Source organism: Papio anubis, chromosome 11, assembly GCF_008728515.1.
Source record: "Papio anubis isolate 15944 chromosome 11, Panubis1.0, whole genome shotgun sequence".
Lineage (NCBI taxonomy): Eukaryota > Metazoa > Chordata > Mammalia > Primates > Cercopithecidae > Papio > Papio anubis.
The window spans coordinates 98,386,492-98,402,739 of record NC_044986.1 but is presented as its reverse complement, the minus strand read 5'-3'; the positions used below and the strand labels follow the sequence as shown (position 1 = coordinate 98,402,739).

The 16,248-nt window shown below is 39.4% G+C and overlaps 1 protein-coding gene across 3 annotated transcripts in view; it reads right to left on the bottom strand.

Moving 5' to 3' along the window:
- Window positions 1–16,248, bottom strand: part of ARMC4 (armadillo repeat containing 4) — a 192,921-nt gene that overhangs the window by 152,445 nt on the left and 24,228 nt on the right. For all 3 annotated transcript variants that reach the window (XM_021943137.2, XM_017962626.3, XM_017962627.3), the window contains 3 exons: window positions 12,335–12,540; window positions 10,080–10,178; window positions 2,597–2,744 (listed from right to left, as the gene is read on the bottom strand). In XM_021943137.2, coding sequence (XP_021798829.2) covers window positions 2,597–2,744; window positions 10,080–10,178; window positions 12,335–12,540 — 453 coding nt within the window. The remainder of the gene's footprint in view (window positions 1–2,596; window positions 2,745–10,079; window positions 10,179–12,334; window positions 12,541–16,248) is intronic.

Here is a 16,248-nt window from a genome sequence, read left to right as displayed (position 1 = left end):
CTAATGAAATAAAGATAATGGACCAGGACTCTTGGGAAAAACTCAAGACTCTCTTAATTCATCTTCTGAAAGGCTATGTCTTGGATGGGCGTAGAGGCTCATGCCTGTAATCCCAGCACTTTGGGAGGCCAAGGCGGGAAGATTGCTTGAGGCCAGGAGTTCAAGAGCACCCTGGGAAAAAGAAAAGGAAAGAGGAGAGGAGAGGGGAGGGGAGCGGAGGGGAAGACCGGGGAGGGGAGAGGAAGACAGGGAAAGGGAGGAGGGGAGGAAGAAGGAAAGGGGAAGGGGAAGGGAAGGGAAGGGGAAGGGGAAGAGGAAGGGTAAGGGAAGGGGAAGGGGAAGGGGAAGGGGAGGGAAAAGTCAGGAAGTCTAAGCCCCAATGGCCCTGTCTAGAGCTGCCCACCTCAGAGAGAGTTGTGTTGGCAAAGTTCTCCACTGCCACTTCTTTTTTTTTTCCCCCTAGATGACATGCGTTTTGAGAGTCTAGGAGAGGCAATCACAGGAGGCCCTGTGGTTCAGTAAAGATGCAGAGGCACTGTTGCAAGCGTGTCCTAAATGTCCCAAAGCTGCACATGGTTGCCACGCACGCCAGGCTGGACCGCCGTGTTGAACTATGCGGTTTGTGCACAAATACTCCTGCCAAAGAGGAGTGCAGGAGCATGTGGCCTGAATCGAGCTTGTGCTCCATGCTGGTGTTTCCAAATTCCCGACAGGTTAATCTTCAAGATTCAGGAATATGCAATCAAAATTCCTAGAAATTTTCCTGAGTTCCCAAAATTATATTATTCTGTATTTTTCCTAACATTTCATTACATATCTTTCAATAATAATGAATGCCTATAATAATACTGAATCATTTCTATCATAATAAACATTGAATCATTTTTGGTGGTAGAGTTATGCTAAAAGTTTCAGAGGTTTTCTGTAAAAAAACCTTATGTAATAAATGCATGATTTATTATTATGAGCCATAATATATGACATAATTATATACTGCAACAACATGTAAAAACAATGTGCACCTGATATAGAAATTTCATAATACAAAACATAAATGAGGGAAATATTAACCGAAAATAAATGCCAATAAAACCATTTTAAAAATTGACAGATGCCATAAAAATATTTACTATTTATAAAGTATCGTGCTTAAAATGAAATTTTAAAACTCACAAAATATTAACTGTTCTGTCCAATAGTCTAGAGGTTTGTTTCATGACAATTAGTCCAGACTAAAAAAAATAATTTTCATTTTGCATTGATGGTCAAATCATTAGGAGCCTGCCAAAAGGATCTCCAAGTTGAGCATTAGGGCTTGTTTCGTATAAGGTCATGTCCTTTTTGAAATATGAAAATATTATTTATTTATTTTATTATTATTATTATTATTATTTTGAGACGGAGTTTTACTCTTATTGACCAGGCTGGAGTACAATGGCATGAACTCGGCTCACTGCAACCTCTGCCTCCTGGGTTCAAGCGATTCTCCTGCCTCAGCATCCCCAGTAGCTGGGATTACAGGCGTGCGCCATCACACCAGGCTAATTTTTTTTGTATTTTTAGTAGAGACAGGGTTTCACCATGTTGGCCAGGCTGGTCTCGAACTCCTGACCTCAGATGATCCACTCTCCTCGGCCTCCCAAGCTGGGATTACAGGTATGAGTCACTGTACCCGGCCAAAATATTATTTATTTTTAATTGACAAAAAATAATTGTATATTTTTGTGGGGTACAATGTGGTATTTTGATAAATGTTTACATTGTGCAATGATTAAATCAAGCAAAGCCATTGGCAAATGCCCTTGGTTGATTTGACCAAAGACATGAAAAAGCAGAAAGAAAACATGAGTTGAGTCAAATGCTTTTTCACAAATACTTCTGGACGTCGGCTTTACACAAGGCCTAGAAATCATCAATACTTGCTATCTGACGTCAGAAATGAATATTAATCTGGGTTTTGGTGAGTCATTCCCCTTGCCCTCCTGCAAATTCAAATACTTAAATATATGATGTGGGCCAATTATTATGTAAAATGTTCTCATGCGTGCTATCTGACTTGAGAGAAATGAAAATGGACCAACCCACACTATAAGCACCCACAATGTCTCAGAAACCATGCTATGTTTCAAGTGTGTTTTATTAAACACTTTATAATAGTCCTGTAGTACAGGTATATTAATTTTATTCCATGGGTTGAGAAAATTAGGGCTCAAAACTAATGTTTCAACAGCTACGTTGCTAGTAAGTGAAACAGCCTGGAGTTTAACCAAAGTCCAGCTTTAAAAACCCGTGTTGTTTCTTCCACACCAAACTACAAATCATCACATGGCAGCAAGTCACAGTGTCAGCTGTTTACCATGCCCACTGCCCAGCCAGGAGAGAGGGTTGGTACCAGGCAGCCTGGTTGCTCCATGAGGATGAATCTTGCATCCTCAGGGTAATAAGACCTTGCCCTGCACACCCTTAGATAAAACAACAGGAATGTTTACTACTCTTATTTGAAAGAAACATAAAGTAAACTTGGAAGCAGCATAGACATCTTTGGGAAAGTATTTTAAATGAACGTTGCAAACATACTACCATAGGCCTTTCTTACCTTTAAATATTTCACCAGCTTCTGAATTTGCCAATATTCTGATGGCAAATCTGCACTTGCTTCCTGACGATGGTCAGGTGGCTCTTCATCTTCCTCACTTTCTGAGGAGCTATCACTAATAATTTCCTCTATCTTTTCAGCACTCTTTCTAAGAACAATAACAACATACATACACATGTAAGCTACAGTGTGGAGATGGTTATAATCACATTTAAGCAACATGGGCACAAGCAATGGATCAGATACCAACACCTTCTGAGTTCTAGTAAATCTCTATTAAGATCTACACAAGGCCAGGTTCAGTGGCTCATGCCTACAATCCCAGTGCTTTGGGAGGCTGAGGTGGGAGGATTACTTGAGGCCAAGAGTTCAACACCAGCCTGGACAACATAGCAAGACTCTGTCTCTACAAAAAAAAAAAAAAAAAAAAAACAACCTTAATTAGCCAGACATGGTGGTGCATGCCTGTAATCCCAGCTACTCAGGAGGCTTGACCCTGGAGGATCGCTTGAGCCCAGGAGTTTCAGCTGCAGTAAACCATTATTACATTATCACACCACTGCACTCCAGCCTGGGAGACAGAGCGAGACCTTGTCTCAAAAAAAAATAAAAATAAAAATAAGAAGGAACTGCGTGCAATGAATAAACCTGTCTCTATTGCAGGTGCAATTGCTCTGGGTGCAATAATCATAATAAAGAAGATAGTGAGAAATAAACAAGGGTATTCAGTGAATGTCCTAAGGCTGTGTTTTTCAACAAGACTGCCACTCATTGCATGTGGTCATCTATATTTACAGATATTAGAACTTATTTATTTAACTAAAATTAAAGAAAATTAAAAATCCAGTTCTTCAGTCACACTAGCCACATTTCAAGTGCTCAATGGCCCACATGCCTTGTGGTGACCACACCGGACAGCTCAGATAGTGACTATTTCTATTATTCCAGTAAGTTCAACTGGGCTGTGCTGCAAGGCCCTAAAGTGAAAGAGTCTCTGTTACCAAGGAGAGTCAATATTCAGCACAGCCCTCCGTAATGTCTACACTGAAGTACTTGCAAGGGCACAAGGTGCCAAAGAACAGCAATGACATGAACATAATCAGGTTCAGGACCAAAGAGTCAACCACCAACTCTGAGAGGCATCACCATGCAAGGTGTTGAGTTCCACAGAAGTACACCACATTCTGTGGTTGGATGCATGGACAACAGTATTACAAGAGCCTTCTGGAATCCAATATAAGCCCATGTCCCTGCAGAGGTCCCTCGTGCACATGCACACTCATCACACCAGCTTGTCTCCACCTCCCACCGCCGGATGACAGGTTACTGCCATTGGGTCACCAAACCCACAATGATTTCTCAGGAACTGCTCATCCATCACTCACATGTGGAGAGGTGGTGAACCCTGGATATTTATCCTGATATTGTTTCCCACACATTCCTCATCTCACAGGACAGAAGCAAACCTTTAAATCTTCTAGTTAATTTTAATATTAAATAATACCAACAGCAGCCACCAGTTTTGTCTATTTTGTCCTAGGTACTTGTATTTTTTTGAAACAGGATCTCGCTCTGTTACCCAGGCTGGAGTGCAGTGGTGTGATCTTGGCTCACTGCAACCTCCGCCTCCCGGGTTCAAGTCATTCTCCTGCCTCAGCCTCCTGAGTAGCTGGGCTTACAGGCACGTGCCACCACATCTGGCTAATTTTTGTATTTTTAGTAGTGACAGAGTTTTCACCATGTTGGCCAGGCTGGTCTCGAACTCTTGACCTCGTGATCCTCCCGTCTCGGCCTCCCAAACTGCTAGGATTATAGGCATGAGCCACTGCACCCAGCCTGTCCCAGGCACTTTATATTCATTGTTTCTAAACTTCACAACCACCTTGCAAAGCGGGCTCTATTCTTCCCATTCTACAAGCAAGGAAACGTCAGAGAAATTAAGAGGAGAAAAAAAATCATTCATTTTGAAGGATCCAAAATTACTTAAAATATGACTCTTGCCAATCACATATTAAGGTGTCCTTAAATATCAAAGTCACAAAGTGAATGACCATTATAGATCACGCAAGTCCACAATACTTTTCCTCTAACTCTGAAATCCAAAAAGCTCTGAAAACTATTTTCCCCCCACTGGACTTAACTTGTTGCTAAGGCCTTAGATGAACTGATACTAGACTATTTATGGTCTTTATTCATCTCATCAGTGTGAATATTCATGTTTCACTACAGAAATGCTCATGCTTTTGATTATAGGGTATTGGCTCACACTCCAATAGAGGTTATCATAATATACATTATATAAATTTCATCACCCTTTTTTAAAGTGAGTTTTTCAAAACCCCACGCATTTGGCCACGAGAGTTCAGGACAACAGACCGTGGGTTAAACGTCTCATTTGAATTCTCTCAACAATCTATGAGGTTGTCATTACTCTCATTATAGAGATAACAAGTTAAAAATAATTTGGGCCGGGCGTGGTGGCTCACGCCTGTAATCCCAGCACTTCGGGAGGCCGAGGTGAGTGGATTGCTTGAGGTCGGGAGTTTGAGACCAGCCTAGCCAACACGGTGAAACCCTGTCTCTACTAAAAAATACAAAAATTAGCTGGGTGTGGTGGCATGCGCCTCTTGTCCAGTTACTCGGGAGGCTGAGGTAGGAGAATCACTTGAACCTGGGAGGCAGAGGTTACAGTGAGGCAAGATCATGCTACTGCACTCCAGCCTGGATGACAGAGCAAGACTCTGTAATAATAATAATAATAATAATAATAATAATAATAATAATAATTTGAACAAAACTCCATGGTTAGTGAAGTGGCTGTGCTAAAACAAATAGTTGTAATGGGAGCTGTTCATCTTGGTACCTAGAGGAGCTGGGGTAGTCATTTAACTTACTTGTGCCTCGGTTTCCTCACCTGCAAATTGGGGATGATAATAGCAATTAGTATGTAAAAAGCTTATAACAATGCCTGGCACAGAGAGAGTGTGAAATACGTGTTAGATAGTTCTGTATTATCATGCATATTCATTCAACAAACATGCATGGAGGGCCTGTTGGCTGCCAGGTATCGAGGGCATGCTATTGAAGAACGCTGTCTTTCAGTATCTTTCTTAAACTCCAAGGAAAAGCTGTGGTTTTGAGAAAATCTGATCTGTTTTCATCTTAGGGCCCACATAAATTAAGTAACTGGTTAGGTTTTTGTCTTTACCTTGATCTTCAGCAAGAACAGAATCAAATCTGTGGTCTATGAGTAATTATGTAAGTTCCCATTATTTTGTAGCTCAGTACCTTGTCCACTTTGGTCACCATCAGAAAATTTTTATTTCTGTGTTTTCTTGTATTGTCTTAGTAAGTTCCATGAAGGCAAAGACCATTTCTGTTTTTCATACTGTCTTCCCTAGCACAAGGAAGGCACTCAATAAATATTTGCTAGAAGAATTAATCAATTAAAGCAGGTATGAATAAGTGAATGAACAAATGGATTCGGTCTAGGTTAAGATTTTGGAAGAAGGGTATTTCTGGTGATAATTCCAGGAAGTGGCAGTAGCAGCAGCTTGATGGAGAGGAGGCAACAGTCAGTGAGACTGAAACCAGGGAGTGTGTAGGTCAAGATTTGGTACTGGTCTTCCTCTTGGGGTTTCAGGTTTTTCAAATGATGATTGGACGTAGGATGAAAGTGATAGTAAGTCAATGTCAAAATTGTCAGTAATAATGGATCCATAGAAAACAGCAACCAGGAAAAACAGAGGGTTACATCAGCCTCATAGGAAAGGAGGTCTAATCTGAAGAGTAAGGTAGTTTGAAGCAATAAAGAGGAGATTTCTGCCTATGGTCCCCATGCCCTGTATTTTTACACATGCCCTGTGCAGTTACACAGGGCCTCGGAAAAGAAGATCTGAAGGAGAATCGCTGCTGTCACGGAAAAGTTTCAATAAACGCAAGAAGGAGACAGTGGAGGCTTTGGTGCATAGGGTGAGGATATAAGGAAATTCAGTTCCTTGTAGTATGAGGGCGGTCAAGGAAAAAATGTAGAAGAAAGAGCAAAGTGGAAGAATGATTCATTTGGGATATTGCAGAGCTCAAGACAGGGACGAGAGTCCAGGAGGAGACAGGACTCATTAGGGTTTGCATTTAGAGTGGTGTCCATGGGTAAGAGGAACCCGAGAATCCTGCCAGCCACCCCCTGGAGTAGTGTATTCATTCTGGGTTCCCATTAATCTTTAGAAAATGTATCTGGGTCCCCAGTAATCCATAAAAGGGTTATTGACACCCTACACAGCACAAACCTGGAGTGAAATCAACCAGGGCTGAAAACGGGCCATCTGCAGATGTTTAACTTGGATTTACAAAAATAGAATTAGTGGAATCACGATCATTGTGCTCTAATTATAAAAAGACTTATGAGAAAGTACACTTTATTCCTCATCGCTCTAGAAGTTTCTAACTCAACATTAAGCTCATGGGCAAGGACTAGTCCATTTAAGCCTTCATGCTCATATCTAATTCATTCTCATTTTCTTTGTTTCTCTCCCTTCTCTGCTGTCTCCAACTCCCAGTGGGTTCTCGTGCATAAAAGTCTTTTCTAGTCTATTCCATTTTGGAGCATAGGAAGAGGATGGACAATTTTTAAATTTTATTAATTTGTAAGATTCCATGATTCTCTTAATTTCTTACAGGCTTTTTGGCACAGAAAACCCCCAATTTTTGCACTTCCAAAAGCCAATTTGTGTGTAAAACACTATGATTATGCTCTCTGGACCATGGAACAGGGAAAGCCTGAATTGAAGCATCTGTTCCCATTTAATGAGACACCAGAGTGAAGTTTCTAATAGATCAGGTCTATTCAAGAAGTGACTTAAACTTAACTCAAAGATTCCCGATTGAAGCATATAGTAGAATAAGCCTAAATTCTTTGGGAAAAGCCTAAATTTACCTTTCCTTAGCCTAACAAGGTCCTGGAGTTGAGGGCATAGTGAATTAGGTCTACTCAATCACTCCACAATCCCATTTTACAAAGCAGTGCCCCAAAGAAAAGCTTTCTTTTTTCCCAATTGATGAATCCTTTGATAGCTAACTTTAAAGTACTTTTCCTATTTGATATGATTTCTTCCAATCCTGTCCCATGGCAACTGCACAGTCAGGAGGTAAAAAGAAGCAAATGTCAATGTTGAATTGATCTACAAACTGCACCTTAAGAAATACTTCTCTACCACAGAATTCTATCCACTTAGGCAAGATTAGACACAAGGAAATTTCATTTTTATCATTGAGTAATAGTGTTGCTTGGATACATTACAACTTTACCTTATCTATTACCCTAAGCTCTCTAGCTCACTAAAAATTGAAATACTTTTGGCCCAGTATCTATTTCAGGAAAGATGAAGTAGATATACTTTTATCTATTTCCCCCACCAAGTACAACTAAAAATCTGGATGTTGTAAAAAAAACAAACATAAAGTGACTCTGAAAGGTAGAGAAAAAGAAGAGGACTACCTAAAGATCTGAAGACCTGTGGCTCAACACAGTGGTGCATTCCCTGGGTTTTCTTTTTGTCTTCATCCTAGACTGGGTACTGGAAAAGCCAGCAAAGCAGAAACTCCAGGCGGTGCAGGCAAATAAAGGACCTAAGAAAGTCCTGCTCTGTCTAATTCAAAGGGTCAGAAAAGGAAAGCCTAATAAGACAGAAAATGTTTAGACAACAAATGATCTATGTCAGTCAAGACCACAGATAACAGCATGGCCCAAGTCTACCTCTTAGAGCAAAGGCCAAGTGAAGAGCCTAGGGTTCCACCTTTATCGGACTGTAAGAAAGCATTGCAACCCACCTGCTGGGGTGGCCTCAGAGAAGGCCTGACAGAGAGTCAGATGCTCACTACCTCATGGCAAAAATGAAGTCACTCCCCGAACTGTGATGTCAGTAGAGCCCACAGACAAACCAAGGACTCCGCCATCACACTGTCCAGCTGGTATCAGCAGAGGCATAGGTGGAGCATGAACTCCCACTACCCTCCAGAAATAATGAGGACTCCTTTGCCTGACCCTCCAGGCATCAATGAAGGCCTATGGGAAAACCTGCCACTTCAATTCCTCACCAGCCTGGAGAAGCAGCACATACCTCATCCTGTCAATATGGTGGCAGAGAAGGCCTTCTAAAATATAAGATTTAGGCCAGGGGAAGTGACTCACATCTGTAATCCCAGCACTTTGGGAGGCCGAGGCAGGCAGATCACTTGAGGTCAGAAGTTCAAGATCAGCCTGGCCAACAAGGCAAAACCCCGTATCTACTAAAAATAAAAAAATTAGCTGGGTGTGGTAGTGCACTCCTGTAATCACAACTACTCAGGAGGCTGAGGCAGAAGAACTGCTTGAACTCGGGAGGTGGAGGTTGCAGTGAACCGAGATTGCACTACTGCACTCCAGCCTGGGTGACAGACAAGACTCTGTCTCAAATAAATAAATCAATAATTTAAATAAGATCCAGAGTCTCATAATAACCACAATGTCTACATTTCAACTGAAAATGATTTATCATACCAAGAATGGGGAAGATCTCATCTTAAATGAAAAAAGACAATTTAAAAATGCCAATATCAAGGTGATGGAGATGTATGAATTATCTGACAAAGATATGAAAGCCACCATCATAACAATATTTCAACAAGCAATATGAACATGTTTGAAATAAATGAAAAAAATAGAAAGTCTCAGCAAAGAAACAGAAGATAGAAAAGAAAAACCAAACGGAAATTTTGGAACTTAAAATCGTAAGTGAAATTAAAAACTCACTGAATGAAATTAGCAGAAGAATAGGACAGAAGAAAAAATAAATGAACTTAAAGATGGTACAACAGAATTGGCTCAATCTGAACAACCTAGAGAGAAAAGTAACTGAAAAAAATAATGAACGCAGTCTCAAGGACCTGTGAGATTGTAACAAAAGTGCTAATATCCACCACTCTGAAGCTAATAGAAGTGGCTGACCCTTATCTTCCAGACATGTCACTTTTTGTCAAACTGAAAATGAAATAAGAAGTTTACTAGTTGGCCTCATATTTAATTTTTAATTGTTTTCATTAGCAATAATTTATACCACTTCAAAATCGGCAGTCATTTGTGATCAGCAAAGAGAGGCTCAGACAGATGACATAACTTTGCCAGGACATGATTGTTCAGAGGCAAGACATCAGTTAGGAGCCCAGTGTTCCTAAACTTAGTTCACTGCTCTTTGCATTAAACACATTTCTTTTCCCACAGTCAACTAATACTAGTAAATCACTGTATTTCTGGTAACTCTGCATTAGAAGAATATCTTGAAAAAGTATTTAAAGAAATCCGGTGTGACCACTTTTACTAACATTCCTAGTAACCATCAGTGTAAACATCTTGGGACCCTAACAGTAAGAATGGCATTAATTTGCATGCTCAGTAGCCCACTGTGTGAGGGTGGCTTTAGGGAACTTGTCATGCTGACCAGAAACATACCGAAGTAATTGTGCTCTTCCGTGTGAAATAGATGGTCTTGTTTTTTCAAGTTTTCCTGTGCGTTTGTCCTCTTGGATTTCTTTTGCTGAGCCTTTGCTTCTAAAAAATATGTACAAATATATTAGCTTTATCGCTTTTTGCTAATTAATAAAAAATAAAAGATGGCAACGTAGATATATACTCCATTATTTCCATGTGCTCAAATGATGTGTGTTCCTGACAGATGTGTGATTCTGACACTTGGAGTTGTCTGTTTCATTCTTTCAGCACAGCCCTATGTTTTATATATCGAAGAAACTTTCTGTCCAGCACCTAGGAACAGGTCTCCACAGGCTGCCACTGTTGGTGTGAATCCTGCACCCAATGCCTTCTACTCTAGGTACGTATCACCCCCAATTATAGTTGTCTATTTTCTTATCTTCCCTACTCAACATTGCAACAGGGCCTGTGCCTGGTTTTCCAGGTATTCGCAGGCTTTGCATAGTCCTTGGCATTCTGTGTCCTCCCTTCAATACCTGCTAAGGAATCTCATGCTTGAAAGAGTAAGCATATGGAAAAAGCAGTATTTTAAAACTCACTTGCCAATTAACAGAGTTGCCTATGCATTTTTCATTTTCACATTGACTCTTTCAAACAGAGGCACAAAAGTCAAATACCCCAAAACTGATGAGAATCAATCAGAGGAGCTAGTGTCTCCCCTCTCCACAGGACTCCGTTCTTCAAACAGCTCTCTGGGTTTGCTTCCAAAACACAATCACCCTGTGGTTCTCAGAATCCCTGCAGGAGAAGGTGCCCGTGTGATCAACCAGGAGCCAGTTCTTAATCCAAAACTAGGACAACATAGAGTATCACTTATAGGCCGCGACTTGTAAACTACTTGTTAAATTTTAAAAAGTGGGCGGGGTGCAGTGGCTCACACCTGTAATCCCAGCACTTTGGGAGGCCAAAGTGGGCAGATTACTTGAGCTCAGGAGTTCGAGACTAGCCTGGCCAACATGGCAAAACCCCATCTCTACTAAAAATATAAAAATTAACCAGGCATGATGTCACACACCTGTAATCCCAGCTACTTGGGAGGCTGAGGCAAGGGAATCGCTTGAACCCGGGAATTGGAGGTTGCAGTGAGTCAAGTTTGTGCCACTGCAGCCTGGGCGACAGCAAGACTCTGCCTCAAAAAAGAAAGGAAAGAAGGAAGGAAGGAAGGGAGGGAGGGAGGGAGGGAGGGAGGGAGGAAGGAAGGAAGGAAGGAAGGAAGGAAGGAAGGAAGGAAGGAAGGAAGGAAGGAAGGAAGGAAGGAAGGAAGGAAGGAGGCAAGCTAGCTAGCTCTAGGTGTTTCAGACTGCCCCAGCACTTAAGTAGCATTGGCCCTCGATTTTTGCTTTGATGCCTGTTTATAGAGGGTCCTAAACGGCACTGTTTTGTGTATTTCGTACATTCATCAAGCCAGTGTCCACTTTATATAGGCCCATTCATATTTTTGAGACTCTAGCCTTTTCATAGTATTAAAGTTCTGTTAAAAGAGAAGACATTACCTCTATGACAGTTTCCCTGATTAACTCCATACAATTTTCACCATTCCACATTCTCCTAGTGCTTACTTAACCAGGTCTCTACTATGATTTTTACATTTCCCCTATGACTTTTCCAAGTGTTTTATCATCTTTTCTGCATATTATTTGTCCTGACTCACCAACTATATGAAAGTGAATTGTTCTTCTCTTCCCTTCATGGTGCTACACACATAAATTCTATCAAATCTTTCCGCTTGGAATACAAAGAGGAGCAGAAAGGAATCAACCTGTGCCTTGGAGGGACATGTAAATATCTACTCAGTATTTTTCCACTATAAAATAAAGTTCTGGCCAGACGCAGTGACTCATGCCTGTAATCCCGGCATTTTGGGAGGCTGAGGTGGGCAGATCACTTGAGGTCAGGAGTTTGAGACCAGTCTGGCCAACATGGTGTAACTCTGTCTCTACTAAAATTACAAAAACAAAACAAATTAGCCAGGTGTGGTGGCACATGCCTGTAATCCCAGTTACTCAGGAGGCTGAGGCAGGAGAATCACTTGAACTCAGGAGGCGGAGGTTGCAGTGAGCTGAGATTGCACCACTGCACTCCTGTCTGGGCAACACAGCAAGACTCCATCTCAAAAAAAATAATTAATTTAATTCAATTAAATAAAGTTCTGTGAAAAATTAGGTGAATATGGTTACTAAAGATGCATCTGAAAACAAATGCAAATGTCTACATACTGTTTGTAATTAACAGTGGTCTTCCAGCTTAAGGTTGGTTCCCATCTCTTGGTCATTTGATTCCTCCCAAAATTAATTTGGTTTTTCTCCAGTGACCTCTTGTCTGAACCAGAAATGTCTTTGCGGAAGGCAGCTGCTTCTTCCTTCTTGGGGGCTTTGCCCAGCTGATCATTATCCTTTTGCTGGTCTTCATTGATGCTAATCCCCTTTATTGAAAAAATGAGAATAATTTTTAATGATATCTGAATTATCTAGTGTTCTCTGGAACATTATGCCAGTGGTAAATTCAGGAAAGGAAGTCTCAGGTGCATCTAACTTGTGGTCCTTAGTAATAGCTAAATAAGGGCAGTGTCAAGACTAAGGCTTCTGTTGGAGTTAGGTGGACAGTAACGCGATGTTTTTAAATTCACTCCTCTGTTGCAGCACACACAGATACAACACCAGGGCTGGACCTGCTCATTCCTCACCACCACCAAAAAATTCAACTAAAACCCTCTATTGACTAAAACACATTATATTTAAATTGCTTGAACCAAAGATAAAGGGAACATCTTGAAGGTAGACAGGTATGACATATTAAACACAGAGGAATGAACATAAGAATTTTAAGAGGCCTCTCATCAGAAACACTGCAAACCAGAGAAAAAGAGAGTAATATATTTAAAGCACTAAAAAGGAAAAAACAAAAAACCATGTCAACCCAAAATTCTATACTAAGAATAAAACAAAAATCTTTCAAAAATGAAAGCAAAATAAAAACCTTCACAGATGAACAAAAACAGAGAATTAACCAGAAGACCTGTGCTAGAAATGTTAAATAAAATTATTCAGTCAGGAATAAAATCATGCCAGACAGAAACATGAATCTATGCAAAAAAATTGAAAGCTGCAGAAATGGTAAAAATAAATATGCAAGACTTTGTGTATTATTTTTAATCATTCTCACATATAATTGACTATCTAAAGCAAAAATAGTAACAACATTTTGAGGGGTTTATGACATGTAGAAATAAAATGTGTGACGACAATAACACCAAGTATAGGGAGGGGTATTCAAGGTATATTGTTGTAAGTTTCTTAAACTATTTGTGAATTTTAGAATCTTACTTAAAGGAGACATGACAAATTCGAGATATATATATAAGCCAGAGGGCAGCTAAGAAACTTTTAATAAGAAATATACCTAGTAAAGCAGTAGCACAAATAAAATGGAATCATTTTAAAAGGCTCAATTCAAAAGGGGTGGAGAAAGGAAAAAAATCACAAAGAACTGATGAAACAAATAGAAAACAAGTAGCAAGACAGTAAATTTAGATTTAACTATATTAGTAGTTACATCAAATGAAAGGGTTTACACACATCAATTGAATGAGAAATCATCAAATTGGATGAAAAAAGGGACTTAACTATTTGTGGCCTAAAGAAACTATTTTATATGTAAAGATACAAATACATCAGAAGTAAAAGGCTGGAGAAGAATAGTTTATGCAAACAATAATCAAAAGAAAGCAGGAATGGCCATATTAAAAACAGACAATATCGACTCCACAGCAATAAATAAATTCTAAATAAATATTATTATTTATTGGGACAAAGAGGAGCACACATACTAATAAAGAATCAATTGGCATACAGTTGTAATTGTGTATTCACCAAGCAACAGAACTTCATTATATATGAAGGAAACACAGAGCTAAAAGGAAATGTAGATAAATCCATAATTGGTGGACTTCAAAACTCTCTCAGTAATCAATAAAATGAGCAGAAAAAACATCAGTAATGATATAGAAGACCTGAGCAACACAATCAGACAAGTTGGCTTCATGGACATTTAAAAGACACACCTCTCAATAACACCAGAATATAGTCTCCTCAAATGTACAAGGAAAAAAAATCACCAAAATAGATCATATTCTGGGACATAAAATGAACATTAACAAGTTTAAAGTAACTAAAATCATATAAAATATCTTAAAACATTGGAATTGAACTAGAAATTAGTAAAAGATCTACAGAAACTCCTCATATATATTGAATAAAAACATCACGTATCAAAATCTGGGGAACACAGTCTACACAATGCTCATAAAGAAATTTGCAGCATGAATTCTTATGGTCAAAAATGATAAATAAATAAATAGGTTAGACAGGCAGATCACTTGAAGCCAGGAGTTCAAGACCAGCCTGGCCAACATGGCAAAACCCCATCTGTGCCAAAAATAAAATAATTTATTTTGGGTTCAGGGGTACAGGTGCAGGTTTGTTATATAGATCATGTCACAGGGGTTTGCTGTACAGATGATTTAATCATTCAGGTACTAAGCCTAGTACCCAATAGTTATTTTTTCTGATCTTCTCCCTCTTCCCACCCTCCACCCTCAAGTAGGCCCCAGGGTCTATTGTTCCCCTTTATGTTCATTTGTTCTCGTCATTTAGCTCCCATTTATAAGTGAGAACAGGGGGTAATTGGTTTTCTTCCCAAAAAGGACAGGATCACATTCTTTTTTATGGCTTTGTAGTATTCCATGTCATATATGTACCACATTTTCTTTATCCAGTCTACCACTAATGACTATTTAGGTTGATCTGATGCCTTTGCTACTGTGAATAGTGCTGCAATGAACATGTGTGTGCATGTGTCTTTATGTGATGATTTATATTTCTCTGGGTATATACCCAGTAATACAGTTGCTGGATTAAATGGTAGTTCTGTTTTTAGCTCCTTAAGGAATTGCTACACTGTTTTCCACAATGATTGAATTAATTTACACACCCACCAACAGTGTATAAGCATTCCCTTTTTTTCTGCAACTTCACCAGGATTTGTTATATTTTGACTTTTTAATAACACCCATTCTGACTGGTGTGAGATGATATCTCACTGTGGTTTTGATTTGCGTTTCTCTAATAATCAGTGATATTGAGCTTTTTTCACCTGCTTGTTGGCCACATGTATGTCTTCTTTTGAAAAGTATCTGTTCATGTCCTTTGACCACTTTTTAATGGGTTGTTTGTTTTTTCTTGTAAATCTATTCTTTATGGATGCTGAATATTAAACCTTTGTCAGATGCATCGTTTGCAAATATTTTCTCCCATTCTGTAGGTTGTCTCTTTATTCTGTTGATGGTTTGCTGTGCAGAAGCTCTGAGGTTTAATTAGATCCCACTTGTCAATTTCTGCTTTTGTTGCAATTGCTTTTGGCATCTTCATCATGAAATCTTTGCCAGTTCCTATGTCAAAAATGGTATTGCCTAGGTTGTCTTCCAGGGTTTTTATAGTTTTGAGTTTTACATTTAAGTCTTTTATCCCTCTTGAGTTGATTTTTGTATATGGTACAAGAAAGGGGTCCAGTTTCAATCTTCTGCATATGGCTAGCCAGTTATCCCAGCACCATTTATTGAATAAGGAGTCCTTTCCCCATTGTTTGTTTTTGTCAGCTTTGTTGTAGATCAGATGGTTGTAGGTGTGCAGCCTTGTTTCTGGGCTCTCTATTCTGTTCCATTGGTCTATGTGTCTGCTTTTTATGGCAGTACCGTGTCATTTTGGTTACTGTAGCCCTGTGGTATAGTTTGAAGTTGGGTAGTGTGATACCTCCAGTTTTGTTTTTTGTTTTTTTTTTTCTTCTTCCTCTTTTTTCTTAGGATTGTCTTGGCTATTCTTTTCTGGTTCCATATGAATTTTAAAATATTTTTTTCTAGTTCTGTGAAGAATGTTGCTGGTAATTTGATAGGAATAGCATTGAATCTATAAATTGCTTTGGGCAGTATGGCCATTTGAATGATATTTACTCTTTCAATCCATGAGCATAGGAAGTTTTTCCATTTGTTTGTGCCATCTCTGATTTCGCTATAGTGTTTTGTAATTCTCATTGTAGAGCTCTTTCACTTTTCTAGTTAGCTCTATTCCTGGGTATT